This window comes from Megalops cyprinoides, chromosome 24, assembly GCF_013368585.1.
Source record: "Megalops cyprinoides isolate fMegCyp1 chromosome 24, fMegCyp1.pri, whole genome shotgun sequence".
NCBI lineage: Eukaryota > Metazoa > Chordata > Actinopteri > Elopiformes > Megalopidae > Megalops > Megalops cyprinoides.
In genome coordinates, this window is record NC_050606.1 from 8393181 (window position 1) to 8410484 (window position 17304).

The 17304-nt window shown below is 48.5% G+C and overlaps 1 protein-coding gene across 4 annotated transcripts in view; it reads left to right on the forward strand.

Annotated features, from left to right (window-relative positions):
* LOC118770857 (rho GTPase-activating protein 21-like) overlaps window positions 1–17304 on the forward strand; it is an 82661-nt gene that overhangs the window by 38753 nt on the left and 26604 nt on the right. For all 4 annotated transcript variants that reach the window (XM_036518601.1, XM_036518602.1, XM_036518603.1 and 1 more), the window contains exons 5-7: window positions 11446–11538; window positions 12674–12752; window positions 13329–13383. In XM_036518601.1, coding sequence (XP_036374494.1) covers window positions 11446–11538; window positions 12674–12752; window positions 13329–13383 — 227 coding nt within the window. The remainder of the gene's footprint in view (window positions 1–11445; window positions 11539–12673; window positions 12753–13328; window positions 13384–17304) is intronic.

Here is a 17304-nt window from a genome sequence, read left to right on the forward strand (position 1 = left end):
GGGAACAGTATTGAACAGATGTCATGTGACCATCTCTCTGAAGCATGCAAAAACATTCCGCGCTCGGAGCTGGCGGCTCGAGCCGACACGAGACATGTTTTTACAGCGTTTGTAAAAATGACTCATTTTGGGTGATCTTGTGACTCGTCCTCCTGTCTCCCTCTCCTTTTTGTGGTTGAAAGGTATCTCCTCCGCCTGCATTTCTGCTGAGCTACCTCAGCTTTAGGTCAGCTGTAGCAGAGGTGCCCTGGAGGCATCTTTACAGCAAACTAACCCAGGCCAGGAGACATGACACCGGCTCAGCCCCGAGTCCAGCCAAGTCAGGTGGAATTTTTATTGTTAGTCCTGTGAAAGACCGAAACCAGAAAGAATACCTAACAGTTCTTTACTCCCTGCCTGAGGGGCATGCTGTAGTGAGTCAGCTGAAAAACAAACCACCATATTGGGTGACATCAGAAAGGCCCACACACAGCTGGGACGGGTCAGCTGAACCAGGGTGTTAGTCACACCGGTGGAAGCCAGGGGTCACTGCAGCGTGGCCAGGCGGAGCGCCGAGCCCCCCGTGTCTGCGGAAGACCCTCGCCTGCGGTTTGTTTGCCCAGCGTGTGCTGTGGGCGTACGTTGTTGGGGTCTGTGTGTGTCGACCATGAGGTCATCGCCGTTGGAATTTCCTCAGTCTGGGCAGCAGATGAGGCTCCGCGAGTGATCTCAACCAACTGCGACATCACAGTGCGGTTTTCTGTGCGCTCCGAGCCACGGGAACTCTCTCCGTCTTGTTTGCGCATCTGCTAAGGGTTAGAAAGCTCGTTCTCAGCAAACAGCGGGACTTAGAAAAACATTTGTGCTGTGCCGGGTTTCATATTCAACAAATGGAAGGGAAAGAGAGGGAATACACTATGCATATTGTATTCTCTCAATGCAGATGCTGAAAAAAAAAAGGACCCGTCTGTTCAAGTACGTTTTGTTCTAAGCGGAATACCGTGTTGTAGATGTTCAGATTCCAGTTTTATGCTGGAGAAGGGCGGGAAGGCTCACAAAAGCGATGCAAATTCCCCTCCGGTCCCATGCGGGCTGTGAAAGCCCACCTCCTGTAAGAAACGGCACAGTTTGTTCCTGGGACTAGCGGAAGGCTCTTCTTTCACTGAAGAGCCTGGGGGGGTCACGTCTGTGGAGCGGGAGCAGGAGCGGGCTGGAGAGGGTGAGGCCTAGTGTTCCGCCGGGGGTTTCCGGGAGGCGGCACGGCTGACCCGCGGCCCACGTCGAGTGCACCGTCCTTTCGACCCTCCTGTTCCGCCTGTCAGCGCCTCCGTGCTGGGCCAGGCTCGGGTTGCCTCTCGCAGATCCGGAGCAAAGTGGGCGGATGTGGTATTTTGGCAGTGTCTGGCAGTGGGAGACATGTGGAAGAAGCACAGCAAGAGCTGAAGAGTGACCTACGGGCTCCTGTGTGCGGTAAGCGGCTCGTATTTAAGCCCCACACCGAAAGTGACACACAAGGACCTCAGTGGTGGCTGAACCGGCGGCACAGCAGTGGATCAATAAAGCTGTACCCTGTGGCAAGGAGGGATTTCTCCAGAGAAATACAGCAAGTCTCTGATTCCCACATGTAATGAGGCGAGCCGTTCAAGGTGTTTTCAGGGCCCCGTGGGCAAACGGCACACCGCCCGTTTCGGCTGCAGAGGCCCAGGGGACGAGCTGGTAGCCAGCTGCCCGAGGCGCTAAAGGTGTAGCAGGATTGTTCGGGCTAATGAGCTAAGCAGGAGGCGAGTGCTCCAGCGGGGCTCTGGGGAGCGAGGCTTTCAGCGCGTCGTTTCTCATGTGCTGGATTCACACTTAAGCGCTGCTGGACTCACGCTCTGGTGACCATTACTCACTCCCTGCTGCAGGCGGGCAGCCTCCCCCTCCGCAATTAAGAGGACCGAAAACCCTCGACTGTAAACGGTCCTGTCAGGGTTACTGTACTTGGAATGCTGTTTTTACTGTCTTGTACAGGAGATAAAACTGCTAAGTGCGGCTGTGTCAGAAGTTGTAAAAGGCATAGTGCATGTATGTCGCCTTATTGGATTTCTTGGTGCTTCTGCTTTATCTAAGATAAACAGCCAGTTCTGTTCAGCCGAAGGGAGAAAAGGGTTTCTAGGCAACAGTGGATGAACTGACAACTCTGGCTGCATTATGCTCGTGCACAAACTTGCCAAGAATGACGCGTAACTGAAAAATAAATGCATGCTGGAGCTGCATTCAACATGACACAGTGTAGACACTTACTGCATTTCCCCTGTTATCATTTACTTTAGTGATATAATATCAGTAAGAGACATATGGCTTGAGTACACTTAATGGTTTCATGGTTTGTGTTTTACGCTATAATACGTGTATTATACAGAGCTGAATTTGATGGATCTCTTTTTGCAGTGACTCTTGTGAAGGTACAGTTAATATGAAACATGTTTTTCATATGACCTCATTTTAAGAAACAAGGGGTCCGGTCTGACAGTGACAGAGCTCCCAGAACTCGGTAGCTCCCCCCGCTGGCTGGGAGTGAACGGTGCGGTCCTGCCTGTTGCATAACGCCTGGACCAGAAGAACCAACGGGCTGCTGTCCAGCACCGCAGAATAACAACATTCAATAAAAGGAAAAAAAAAAGACTTGAAAATGCCCCAACCCACACTAGCCGCTCAGCTGTGCTAGAAGCGAGAGCAGCCAAAAATGTGTTATTAAATGGGGCTGGGCCTAGAAAGCATACATGTTGGATAGCGCTTCTGTTTTTAATACCGTGTTACCTTCAGAAAGTTGTTCTGATTTGCTTACTTAATGTTTCACAACACTGCACCTGGAATGTCTCAAGGTGAGCTTGATTGACAGTATGACTGCCTCTGGCACTATCCAGGAACTCATTAAATTTGTCTTTGTGGTTCCTTCAGACCGGGAAGTGCATGGCAAATAGAGAGGGGATTCCCACAAATCTTCAGTGCGTGCTCATATTCAGATAATCCATTATACTGCATGCCACACATTGTTATTAAATTAATGCAACAGAATTACCTGATTAACTTGTTTGGATTATGCTGTTGGATGCAAGTACTTGAAGTATGTACCCAGTCTTCACTCTTATTGGTGCATATAAATTAGATGGCCATTTTGATTTTATGTAGTATTAACAATGGGAAAGCCAAGCAGTAATAATACTATTTAAGTATTGAAGTGCCTGTTCTTCAAAGTATGGGGTGAAAATTTCAACTGCATAAGAAAGAAATAACTGTTAAGAGCCAGCAAGTAAAAAAACTGATCATTTGGCATGATACACATCCCCAAGCTGCCCCTTGGTGACGGCTGAAGCACCTTTAGGGGAGGGGCCTACAGCCGATCTGGTGAAACCGGGGAACGAAGCCGTGTGATTGGCTGCGAGATGTGGGCCGGCAGGGCACCATCTTCCCACTCGGTCACTGCTGTAGTCTCCCTTTCATCTTTCTGTTCTCTCACAACCCGACTGGCTCAATGTATGATTCATAACGGCCTCAGTCTGTGGCACATTAATTAAGTTTATTATCTGTATGTGTCACACAGGGAGTGCCTCTGCTCAGAAAGCTCCAACATGTTTACTTTGGTGAGGGGCAAGTACAAAGGAGTGATTGATGCGAACTCACTTAACGCTATCACCAAGATTATTCCCGTTTGGCCGAATAATACATCGCTTAGGTGGAGTTGTGAGAAGCCATGACTAAAAGGATGAAAACAAAGGCAAAAATGGGAACTGACCTAAAAGCTTTGAAGGAGGAAGATAGCTGAAGCAGATTCAAATCCTATGCAGTGCGGTCACATTGGGGTTGTGCTGAATATGTTGGGGTCATTGCAACAGTGTCCATCTGAGAGGCTCAGTGGGTGCCTGCATTCCTCTGCCCATCCACTAGGGGGTGGTGATGACATTATGACATATGCTGATCTCTGAAGCAGCCCTCATTTACACGGAATGGGAACAGCACATCTTTTGTCTCCAGCAGTTCCCCAGATGGCCTTTATTTACGAGTGAAATCGGAAGTATTTTTACTTCTCACCAGCAAGTCAGGTGAGTGCTGTAGGCATGTGCATTTCTCTGTGGGAAAGAACACTGGGTTTGCACTCATGTTACCCATGGGCTAAATTGCTCCCGATATTCCCAGTCTTTACTGGCTGGAAATGTGCACCAACAGTGTCCACACTGCGGCCTCTAGTGGAGCTCAGGGGGACTACACCAGAAGGAATGAGAGTGGTGTCACCCTGAGCATACTTTGGTGGAACTTTGAAATGGCACTCCCTTGACCTGCTAAAAAAAATCTGGTCTTGTGTAAACATTTGTCATCAAAATGATTTTGGTGTGTCCCTCAATTTGTGAAAACATATTTGACATGTGAAGGTTGTAAACACCACACTGCTAGTGGAATTAAGGTGTGTGAGTGTGGGAGCAATTTGAGGGAAAGCCTCCAAGTTTTCAGTGTCTTGATGGCAGTTTACGGTTTCCCGGTTGATGGGAGTCTGACAGGTTAGGCCATTGATCTTTTGTTTCGGGAATCACAGACTGAATGGATTGGGGCGGTTTTCGGCAAGGTCCAAAGTCGTGGTTGAAATGGAGGAAGGCAGCACACAGGTTTGTCTGTTAAGGAACAAAGCTCTATTTCCAGTTCTCTCAGAAGTGCCTTTGTCAAGAGCTGTTCTCTGCCTGTTTGTTTTTTGGTCGTTTTTTGTGGCCAGATAAGCCTTTGTCTTGTGGACCACATTACATGCCCTGTAACATGTTGCTGTTTGAAAGGGTGGTTTGGGTTTTTTTTTTTTTTTGGATTTCCGCATGTTAACATGGCCTAGAGGTGCATTTCTGCAGCGGCAGGGATCACCTGTGCCCCCCTCCACCTGTGAGAAACCATGAGCGAGAGCACCGGAACGACCTGCTGTGTCATCTGCGTGTCTGCGAACGAAGCGTAAACCGCGCCTTGACGCTCGCGGCAGGCTGCGGTGCTGAGTTATCTCTGCCGCTCTGCAGTGAGTCAGTCATGCCGTTTACAACAGCAGCTGCAAAAGCCGGTCGCTGGCTGCAGTCACTGTGGCTGCTGTCGCGCTGTGCTTTTGCGACGGCGGGCCGTGGGTGGCGCTGTAGAGATGCGAGCGGCCTCAGATGACCCCCTCCCCCCCAGAGTGCGAGTGGATGCCTGGTGTTGCTGGGAAGCCGCGTGGTTTACGGGTGTGCTCACGGCTCACACACACGCAGGAGAAATTACAGGACACCGGCCGCATTCAGCCCTTTTAGCTTTAGCCGCCAGAATCCAGTTTGCTGAGGCCCACGCTATAGTTTTGCGTTGGAAATCGAAGCCTGATGCTCAGCTGCCTCATTGCTGTCAGTGGTATTGTGCAGTCGCTGGAAGCAAAGCATGTGACTCTGAACTCGCTTATTTACCGGATTCAGTGAGAAACAAACATTAGGATGCATTATGGTACTTGGATCTGCAGAGGCAAATCCAGTTATTTTTAGTTTTATTTGAAAGCTTTTTCTGAACAATAACAAAGAAAGTACTGTGTTCATGTGTTGACATTTGTACGATGCCTAGCGTTCACACCAAGTTAATGAGAAGTCTTTGGTAATTAGTCTCATTTTTTAATCTCCAAGCTTGAAGCTTCGCTCAGACTTAGGAATTTGAAGCAGCATTTTACTGAATCTAAAACAATACCTCATAATTCAGTTCCTTTTTCCCCACACTTCTAAGATCCACATAAGTTTTGTTTCCTGTGCAGACTAGGCTGACAACGTAGAGCTGTGTTCTGCCACCAGTTGATTTCATTCAGTATTGCATTCGTTATCCTCTCACATCCTAGCAGGGTTTATGGAGGGGGATCAGAAACTTCCATGTTAGTTTAGCCATATTATTTTTAATTCACCATTCATCTATACCAGGGGTTTACTGTGCAGCTTCAGCCCCGCAGGCTATAATCCGGCAGATTTTAATAACCTCTTTTCATCTGCTTTTTTTCAAACAACAAATCAATTTAATTGGCCAATTAAGAGCCCAGGTGTAATGACAGCCTGACACCCGTTGACCCTCTAGGTCCCTCTGGAGGTGTGACCTCTGCCCTGTACCATGTGAATTATCTGTGGGTCCGTTGCTTAGGGGCTGTGCACACTCTGGGAAAGGACTTTGTCGCCCTCTATTGGCAGGTTGTTAATGTAAGGCGTACCAAATGGTCGAATTTGTGAGCCAGTGTTTGAACATTGTAGTGTTGATGTCAGATGTTATCGGATGTAACACATCTGACATCTGACATCGGATGTCGCAAAAGACCCACGCAGGATGTTTGAACAGAGTTGGAGGTGACGGAGAAGGAAGGGTTGAGTCAGTGCTTAGTAATACTGCTGCTCACGGTTTCAGTTAAGGACACACACACACAAACGTACATAGCGAGTATTGTTTTATTTATTAACCAAAACACACTGTAAGCAGAATTGCTTTTTGTTTTTTGTTTTTTTGTATTTTGTGCAACAGCTGATATAATTCTGGAAAGAGTTTCTCAGAGCGTTAACAAAAATCCCTCTTCTCTCTGGCACGCAAGACCCCGTGATTCCATTTCTCACCACAGGGGGGAGCCGAGTGGCAGAGCAGAGCTTGTGTTTGTCAGGGTGAGGTGGATGTAGCATCATTACATAACGGCAGCGTGAGCGCTGTTAGCTGCTGTGTAAAAAGCTCGGCAGCAGAGCAGCAGCTGCGGACAGCCACCTGGGAAGTGGTTAACACGGTGAGCGTAGCGACCGCTCCAGGGTGCAGATCGCACTCCCACACTGTCATGGATACGCCCGGCTGAGCCAGGCACTCGGCAGCGTTCGGGCCAGCGTTCAGCGGCTTCAGCAGATAAAGCCGGCCCTAACCTGTGACACACTCCAGCACTGAGCTCTCCTGCTACTTTCCCAATACTAAGAGCCAGCGTTATTCTTTTTTTATTTTTTTTTACCTCTGTATGGGTAGCGGATAGCACAACTACGCAGGCATATGGTGTCTGCGCATTCCTGAGCCCTCTTCCCTCTCCGTGGAGGTCACGTGATCACTTGCTCCTGCCTACATTTACATCTATTCATGCGGCAGACGCTTTTATCCAAAGCGACTTACAAGTGAGGCAGAGTACAACACAAATGAAAGCCATATACGGAATCACAGGCTCCGGCTAGATGGTAGAGACTGTAGTAGCTCTACTCCCGTAGAGACTGAACTCCTGCCTGTAGTAACGGCAGCAGATGTGGCGTAAGCTGGCATCCTGGCCGAACTCCGCCGGGCGGGTGCCGGGAGACGCCGGAGGAATGCCCAAACAGCCTCCCTCGCCGGCGGGATCCCTTCACCTCCTCCGAGAAGCAAACTCGCACTTTTCAGGACGCTCCCCTGCCCAGTTAATTATTACTTTCTTTTCCTTTTGTTTTGCTCTGCAGCCGTTGGGACTGTGACACGCTGAGAAAGCGGCCCGGCCTGGCGGAGCATTTCTTATTTACACGGCTTCCTCTGTATGTGTGTGTGTGTGTGTGTGTGTGTGTGTGTGTCAGTGGCCCCCTTTTCAGGGCAGGGAATGCCTCGGCGTAATTTAACGTTATGTCAGGTGTCGTAAATAGGTACTTTGTCCGGGAGCTGTTTAAATTCAGGGCACACGGCGCGATAGAATGTGAGAGGGTTTGAGGCCAGGGCTTGGGCTTCAGCTGTGGAGGTAATCAGATTTGGTCTGTGTCAGGGGTCTGTGTCTCAGGACAGAAGGACCGAGTCCTGCTGTAAATCCAAGCACGATGTTCCCCCCACGACCAGATAATCTGGCCCCGGGGCTAGGCAGGGGCACACGCTATGTTCTCACATTGTCTCCTAAACCCATCACATCAACATCAACTCACTGTATTGACCCGATAATAAAGCAGTTCTCATCAAAATGAAATCCCCCCCCCCTTTTTTTTTTAAAGAAGAGAATATTAAAAGCAATGAAAACAGCTTTATTAAACCAATCAAATTAGAAAGTTGTCCTTTTTTTGCTTTAATCTTTGAATACAGAAAGAACATGATTAATCGATGGCTGAAATGATTCAGTACTTTTCGGGGGTTGTTTTGCAGGGGCTGGCAGTAATGCGTGGAAATTTCCCTCTTCGTGATTTGAAAAGGTCACAGTCTCCATTGTGCTCAGTAAAGCTGTTGGGTTTTGCTGAAGCACAAGGCCAGCATGACCTCTTTTAATGACCACAGACACGTTGGAGCTCTGGCAGATAGCAGGGCAGGGTGATTCGGTAAAGGTGACTGTGTGCTGGAATGACTGTGAGTTAAGATGGCATGGAGACACACTCATAAACACTAGGATGCTGAAGATCCAGACAGGGATGACAGTGTTGTTTGTGTTGCATCTCTAGATCTGGCCGTTTTTAATACTAATCTGTTTTTAATCTCTGGCTTTCTTTTCATTTTGATTCACAGTCGAATGTTTGTTGATTTGCTTTTATATCTCCTCTTTGCTGATCAGATGCTCTTATCCAGGACAGACCTTTCTTTATAAATATTACCCGTTTATTCTGTATTCTGAAGCTGCAGCTGTGTGTGCGTGTGCGTGTATGTCTGTGTGTGTGTGTGTGTGCGTGAGTGTGCGCGCGCATGTACCCATGGGTTTGTGCATTAGTGGAGGAAGTGAAGAGTCATTGAGAGCAGCAGTATGCTGAGCTACCTGCTGTGCTTACTCAAGCGTTTTAAAATGCATGTTGCCACCACAGGCAAAAAAACACAACCCAGTGTCTCTGATGCTACATTCCAGAACAGAGAACCGTTTAAAATTAAATATTCACCGCCAGTGACATGGGGCTATAAAAGGGAAACGAATGATATATCCCAGTTGAAGTATTACATATTCATATTAATATTCATCATAGATCCATGATCTCGATGAAGCCATCACTTCACATCAAAAGGTGGTTTGATAGCCACATGCAGTGAGAGAGAGCTGCTCGTTTCTCGGAAGAGCTCTTTAATATTCTCATAATAGCATGATTTCATCGTCTTTGTAGCTGAGGAGATGTTAAAGGTTTCTAAATGGAACGTGTGATACGTTCAGTCTTCGCAGAGGATTTCAGAGGAATTGTCAGAGGTTGAAGATTCCCGGGGAAAAAAAAAAAGCGACTGTTTTAGTCAGTTGCGTTGCGTTAGAGTGTGAGATGCTGGAGCCAGGGCAGCAGGGCATTAGCACAGCTGTGTGCAGCCGGCCTGCACAGCCTTCACGCCGCATCCAGGATATTAGCAGCACATTGGTTGATCTCCATCCCTAACCCTCAGCAGGTGAGGCCTGGAGCCCTGGGGCTGCCTGTTGCCGTGCTGTCCTGCTGCGTCTGGCTGCGGCGTGCAGCGGTCTGATTCTGTCGCTACGCTGTGATGCGCTGTAACGGGGCGAATGCTCGGGGCGGAAGATGTGTTGGTCATAGGGCAGTCGAGCAAGACGAGGGCAGCCACGTGTAACTGCTGGGGGCCGCTCTGTCGGGCACACATACAGCAGAGACGGGAATTTAGCTGTTTGAACAGGTCTGGCTAGAAGCAGGTCAGTATCTGGGTCTTACTAGAAGCAGGATAGTAGCTGTCTCTTTCCCTCTTTCTGTGTTTTTCTCGTCTCTCTTTCCCTCTTTCGCCTTCTCCTTTCTCTCCCTCTCTTTCTCTCCCATCCTCCTCTCTCTCTCTCACACACACACACACACACACACACACACACACACACACACACACACACACAGAGCCCTGTCCCTGCCCACAGAGAGGTGACTCATAGCTCTCCAGCTCATACCTGCTTCAGTGAGCCCTTGAAATGTGTGAGCGTCCCGCAGGCTTGGGTGTATGGCCTCCTAGTTATGCTTGGTGTTCATTGACCTCCTTTACAAACTGACTACAAACACATCATGCTGGGTACCATTTTGTGCTTTATTTGTGTTTTGTATTGATGATGACTTTCAGTATTTCAGATGAAGAGGACTGTAATTCAAAACACAAATGAAGTGTTAACTGTCAGTTTCAGTTCAGAATTTTAATAGCTAACATTGGTCTTTTTCATCTCTGTGGAAAATCCTTTTTAGTAAGAATACAGCAATTTGTTGATTCCGCAGGCTTGTTTTCACGGAAGCCATGGTGTCGTTTTTTTCAGCATTTAAGGCTGAGTGCCCACACAAAACTTAAATCGCCATTTGCTACTATCTTTGTGTTACACTTAATGACATGGCTGACCTGTGGCATAAATAGAGCATATAAGGTCATTCATTAGTTACTTTACTGAATTGTGCTGAATTGACAGTTTTATTCCCTCATATCTAATCCTAGCTTGTGCCTGTTTAGACCCCTTGTGCCTGGAAAAGCACCCAACAAAATAAGCAGAATCTGGTGGTACAACACGCATCCCAAGTTTGCATTTGAATTTATGATGGCTGTTTCATGATATGCTAGAGCTGCAGATGGAGTGGGTCTCTCGGTAGTGACTATTTCTGTCCTGGTTGGGCAGACATCAGCAAGCGATAAAGCAGAAATTACACTAAGCCGGGCAGTCACCGCTCAGTGAGTGTTGTGTGTGGGCGGCGTGGAAGACACCACTGACTGTAGTGGATTATTTAAATGAGATGTGAGCCTGCCTTTGGTGTAGAAGCTATAACTGGGCTGACCAGGCGTGTGCACCTGAGACTGTCCCTTAAATGATCAGTTTAGCACAGTGGTAAAGAGCAGGGCTTGTAACCGAAAAGGTTGTCGGTTTGATTCCCCACTGGGGCACTGCTGCTGTACCCTTGGGCAAGGTACTTAACCCGCAATTGCCTCAGTAGATAGCATGTAAAAATCGTAACCTCTGTAAGTCGCTTTGGGTTAGGGTGTCTGCTAAATGCCAGTAATACAGTGTAATGCTTTGTCACTATTTTACTGCTTTGTTCTTGAACTGGTGTCGTTACTGCAGGGAAATTGTGTGAAAGGGTCGAGCAGTGTCCTTTCTGTGTTCTGTTACCATTCCGGGGTTACATGAGCTGATTGGCTGGGTGTTTTGGGGGGTAGCTGTGGGCGGGCGGGCTGGCTGCTGCTGCAGTCTGGCACGGTGCTGTTTATTTTGAGGGTGCTGAAAGTGGGACACCTCACGGGTGCGGGGGTGAAGTAGAATTCCATGTCCGCACTTGAGTACACGCTGTCCCACAGCAGGGTAGTCACACCGGGGGGGGCTTCATGGCTTAATAGCAGCAGTTAACACTGACCAGTCACTTACAGCAGTCTACCATATACATATACGCACACACAGAGGCACATGCACCCATGGGCACAGATAGACAGACAGATACAGCCTCTGTCTCTGGCTTTTGTGGTGTGTGTGTGTATATGTTGCATGTGTTTGTGTGTATATGTGTGAGTGGTGTATAGCAGGTTGTTTTGAGATTGGAATTACTCACGCTGTGCTGCTCTTTTTGTTACCAGGGAGACCACGGAACAGGCTGGAGCCGATGGATACCATCTTTGTGAAGCAGGTGAAGGAAGGAGGCCCCGCCCACAGTGCTGGACTCTGCACAGGTGACATCACACGCCCACATCGTCACACCGTGCCCCTCAGTAATGTGCTACCGCCACATCACCAGTGTCATTTACTCTTGAAAACTATGTGAGGTAAATTACTAGAATAACTGCACATTATGTGGCTTACAGCTGTCACTGAGGAGTTCAGGTCACTGTTTGAATGGTTGAAGGCCTAGTGTTCAGGTGAGGGATTCTTTCATTGAACAATGCATGGAAGGAACTTTCAGTTTTAATGAGAGAGTCCACCTTTTTGGGGCAGCAATGTAATATAGTGGTAAGGAGCAGGACTCGTAGCTGAAAGGTTGCCTGTTCGATTACCCACTGGGGCACTGCTGTTGTACCTTTGGGCAAGGTACTTAACCCAGAACTGTCTCAGTAAATGTCCAGCTGTATAAAAGTGTTGCATGTTAAAAAAATTGTGTCTTGTGTAAGTTATTCTAGATAAGAGCATCTGCTAAATGCCAGTAGTGTGTTGTAATATAAAACCACAGGCATTTGCATGAGGATTTATGCACCAGCCTCTAATCTGGCATGAATGGTAATGCCCGTGTCATGAGCAGAAGCTGCTGGGGACAGTCATCACTGTACCGTATTCAGATTTGGACAGGGGCAGGTTTGGAATTTGGTGTGTCTTCCAGTGTAAACAGTACAACGAAAAGGCGAGTGTTTGCTGATCTGCCCGGGAGTGCTCGGCCTCCAGGAATAACACCGTAAATAACAGCAGGGGACAGGGGCCAGAGCGCCACGCTCAGAGACCCGCTCTGCCAGAGACATTTTCCCACAATTAGCCTCTTCCCCCTTTTTCGCTCCGTCGCTCCCCGCGCACTCCGCTTCCTGAGGTCGAGATCCCATCACGGCACTGGAAAACTGATCCGGGATCAGAGGGAGAAGCCGGGGGTTACTGTAAACACGGTTCCAACGGAAAGGGCCGCAGATGCGCGGCGTATCCGCTGCGATCGGGCAGGCATCAGATAAAGCAGGGGGAAGCGGAACCGGCTTATTAAGCCCTGCGCTACGCCCCGCCGCGAGGGAGGGAGATTCCCCTCGCTTTAATCTGCGCTCCCAGACCTGTCGGGAACACGCGGGCGTCACCACACACCCAGCCTCATACCTGCCGCTCTTCCTCCCGCAGGAGACCGGATCGTGAAGGTGAACGGAGAAGGCATTATCGGGAAGACCTACTCCCAGGTCATAGCCTTAATACAGAACAGGTAAGCCGTGCTTCACTGGAGTCTGTGCTTCAGTTTCTGACCTCACTTCCACTCACAGGCTGAAGCTGTGTTCCTCACCAACTGTGTGTGTGTATTTCATGTCCCTCATGCAAAGCATTGTTGTCATCACCAAGCCTCTCTGGGCTTCCATAAATTCATGATATACCATATTTAATGAAGAGCTTGGCTTATCTATTTTTATGCCACCTTATTGTTTTTCATTCATTATCCTCTCTACACCAACTGCAGTAGTGGCGTTGTGTGTTATATGATATGCATAATAAGCCAGTCCTCCATTGCAGTGCTATTTAAATATGCAAGTAGCGTAAATGTGTACACGCTCAGTATTTCAGATAAGGGTTTGTAGGTAAAAGGTCCTGTGCGGTGGAGCCCAGAAAGGCCACGTCTCTAGAACTTTCCATCCTTCAGCTGAAATGACACTGTTACTGCAATGATGTCCAGTGGCAGGAAGTGATACAGTGATGTGACCTTTATCTCGGGCGCCTGCTGAGGCTGTGTGTTACGGTGCACTGCACCGCTTGCCTCCAGTGTTAATTTGCTCATTTTGCATTTCAGTGATGCTGTTCTCGAACTGTGTGTAATGCCAAAAGATGAAGATATACTGCAGCTGGTAAGTGCCAGTCATTAAGGAGTTCCTGCTGTTGTGATCTCTGTTCCTTTCACTTTAACAAGGGAAATGGGTTGGCCTTTGCGGTTGTCTTAGAGGGATTGGTTTGTAAACTTGGGTGCTTGGGTGGCTGTGAGTATGGCCTAGAAATTTCTCATCTAAAATGTGCTAGCACTAACTTTACGAAGGTAAAGAAACTACATTACATCAATGCTTGCTGGGAACAGAGCTGGAAAACATGTTGGACCGGGGCCTCGTGGAACTAAGGCAGCACTGGCGTATCTCAGAGTAGCCCCTGTCTCATCAGTTTTCTCACAGTGGCCCTGTCTGAGAGTAGCCCCTGTCTCATCAGTTTTCTCACGGTGGCCCTGTCTGAGAGTAGCCCTGTGTCCGTCAGTTTTCTCACAGTGGCTGGTCTGAACTTGGCCCTGTCTGCGATTGGCCCTGTCTCAGAGGTGCCCTGGTTCACAGTAGTTCCAATTGCAGAGCAGGGCCGTGTTATGGAGTGACACGGCTCCCATGAGGTCTGAGGCCGCAGTGTCCCCTCCCTCCCTACAGCCCTTCTGTCAGAACTCCAAGCAGGGCTGCACAGAGGCCACCGTGTCACCCCCCCAGCTTTTTTCCAGGGGACCAGAGCAGCTCTCCACCGGCGCAGCTGGCCTCATTGTAAGAGCTGGAACACTAACGCTGTCGCTCCCCACACCTTCCCCCCTGTCACAGTGTCCCCAGCCTGCAGGAGAATGGGTGGCCCACATCGCAGTTAGGTCATTCTGCTTGTGTCCTACACAAAGTAGGAGTCGCATGTCACAGCCTGGGTTTGGGTCCTTAATAGGCGTTCTTAGTTTGGAAGGCAGACACATCACACGAGGGCTAAGTTGGCTATTTGAGCGTGTTGTTTCTTAATTCACGATTCACTGATTTCATTCCCCCAGTTTGTCAAAAGGCTGTTGATGAAAATTTACACACGTATTCCTGGAATAAAAGGTGAAGCAAGTTGTCATCCAGTTAATACTGTCGCAAACCTCTATAGTAATTAAGACCAATAACCCCCATAACTCTTCAGGACTAGAGTAGTTTAAAGGAATAAAAAAAGCAATGAGTATCTGTTGCCATGGAAGTATGTTTATGGCAGTGTCTTATCTGTTAAAGCACATTCTGACAGAATGATGTCACAAGGCTGACTGCTTACATTTCTGTAACCATGTGCCCATTCTCATCTGAAATATAATTGATTACGAGTGCGACCTTTGCTCCACTGGTAGACTCATAAACGTGTGTGTGTGTGTGTGTGTGTGTGTGTGTGTGTGTGTGTGTGTGTATATATATATATGTGAGTGACTTTGCAGTTTTTATCTGGTTCACACAGTCCCCAAACAGAATAGGATGGTTACCCCAAGCACTGGCCCATAGAGAGAGAGGGTACAGGGGAAGAAAAAGCCGGTTTTGAGCTCCTAAAAAAGACCCCACCATGTCCTTAGGTGTCTCACGAGAGAAGTGTTGTCATGAAAGCTCATTTATGTTCATTAAGGAGTCACTCAGCTGTGGGGAAATGCCAGCTGTGTCATGCTGTATTGGTGGGCATTGATGAAGACTATGCCTGGTTTATGACCACTTTCTGAAACTTTTACAGTCTCCAGAACCTACTGCACATACTGAGTTTAGTCAGCTGCAGAAGAAGTGAAGCACATCTTCAGTATGTCTGAACAATTTACCCTATGGCTTCTGTTTAATGTTGTAAATGACAGATTGGAATCATGTTGCCTCTGTTGCTGTCATCCTGACATTGTTATTCTCAAGTCTGGGTCTGTACAATGTAGGTCTAGACAAAGGCCACAAAGGCTGATGTCACAAGCCCAGGTAGTGTGCAGTAACACAGGTTGTCCTCGTAAATAGGTTTGTCACTTCAGAATAGTTTTTCCATAATTAATAGGTTAAGTTCATTAAGTTCATTAATATTTGGTTGAATCACACTGTCCAAAAAAGCAGGCTGTGCTTAACAGTCACTGATTTTGTTAATACAAGGCAGTGTAAACACAGGGGCACGTGCTGTTTTTGTGAACACAGGGTCCTCTCTTTAACACAGTGCGATGTGCTGAAACACAAGCTGTTCTGATTAACACAGGCTCCAGTGCAGCACCTCACCCTGTCCTTCTATACCACAGGGTTCTTTGTCATAAACAAAGATGCCAGCACATGATTACAGCTACATGCAGGAGCGCAGTTACTGCTGTGAAATGTGGGCTGTGCTCTAACACAGGCGCACAGTTAATGCTGGAGAGCAGGGGCTGTCCTCATTAACACAGGGACGAGGATCACAGGCTAGGTTTGGAGATGCTGCAGAGAATCTGTGTCAGTTATAAATAGTCCACTGTGAGCTTTGCAAGGCAAGGAGAGAACAGGAAAGTTTTGCTTGCGCTGAGGTTTTTTTCCGCCTAGCCTATTTTCTTCTTGTCCTCCGATGCTAAAATTAAAGAAGAGGGCAGAACAGGTCGCAGCATTGGGTGGCCCATCAACCCCTGCTCTGACATACGAGAATGAGGGTGCAGCATTGTAAGGCGTCAGGTCTGGCTCTCCTCTTCAGTGGAGGAGACTTTCCCTACATGAGATATTTAAGTATGGTCTTCACGTACTGTGTGTAAATGAGCCGTGCTTCGTGCTACTGTACTTTTGAGACTGGCTTGTGCCATTGAATTAAATGAAGCATCGAGCGTTGAGCATTGAGCCTCTGCGCAGAAAGCCCACTGGCAAGCAGCACCAGCAGAACTTCCTCTAATCTCTCCGACACCTGAAGTCGTCTTTTCGGTGAGCGCCCGTATGAAGAGCGTTCCCTACGCTCTCCCTCGGCATGCCCCTCTCTGAAGGAAGCGGCAGAGACAGCCAGTGCTGCTTCTAATGACGTCCTGTTTACCGAGATGCTGAATGAGCCGTTTCTCTCCACGCCCGCCGGATGAAATTGTGCGGGCTCGGGCCGCGCGGCTTCGCTCGGCTGCTAACGGTGCTTTTTAAGCACAGAGGAAATCCGCTGTGGCTCCAGAAAAGCACCTCGTTCATTAAGTTTTAATGTGTGTGCTCGGCCGTAGTAAGTAGTAAGCTTTTTAAAATTTCCGTTCCGTTTCTGGTTGGTATTGGGAATGGAATGTGGCCATTAAGCGACTAGTACATGCTTCCGTCCCTCACTGAATACATTATTGGGCCAAGTGCGGTACACTAGCGGGAAAGAGTGACCAGATGCGTCTTGTACTCTCTTTATTCCCTATTTATTAGACGTTGTTCGATGTCACTCGGAGGGAGGAAGGGGAGAGCTGCTGTTAGTGTTGTATTTTTCCCAGCAGTCCACGGTGTTCTCAGACCAGCTAGAGGAGTGCTGCCAGGTGCAGTGCTGAGAGGAGGCGCGATTCTGCTGAGCATGTGGGAGGCTTATCTCTGCCTGCCTGTATCCCTCTCCTGTCTCTCTCTCCCTCTCTCTCCTTCTCTGTTGTGCTCAGTCTCTCTCTCTGCCCCCCCTCTCCTCCCTCTCTCCCTCTCTCTATCTATCTCTCTCTCCCTCTCTCTCCCTCTCTCGCTCTCTCGCTCTCTCGCTCCCTCTCTCCCTCTCTCTATCTCTCTCCCTCTCCCTCTCCCTCTCTCTTTCTCTCTCTCTCTCTCTCTGAGATGTGGAGAGGTGTGAGAGGCAGCAGGGTTGGCCGCCTCGCCCGTGGGTGACAGACTGTGCCAGAGGGTGCCAGCTCCACGCCCGGCGTCTGGCCTTCCTGCCGTTGTGGGTCGCAGCGCAGACGCTACAAACACGCTGTCTGGGTTGATGCCGTAGTCCGCTCTGTGGGAGAGGGAGAGGGAATGGCTGGGTTACAACATTCTGTGTATACATAGTTAAAGCAGGGCTTGTCATTGTTGACTTTTTGTCCTGCAGTGCAAGGTACCTTTTTT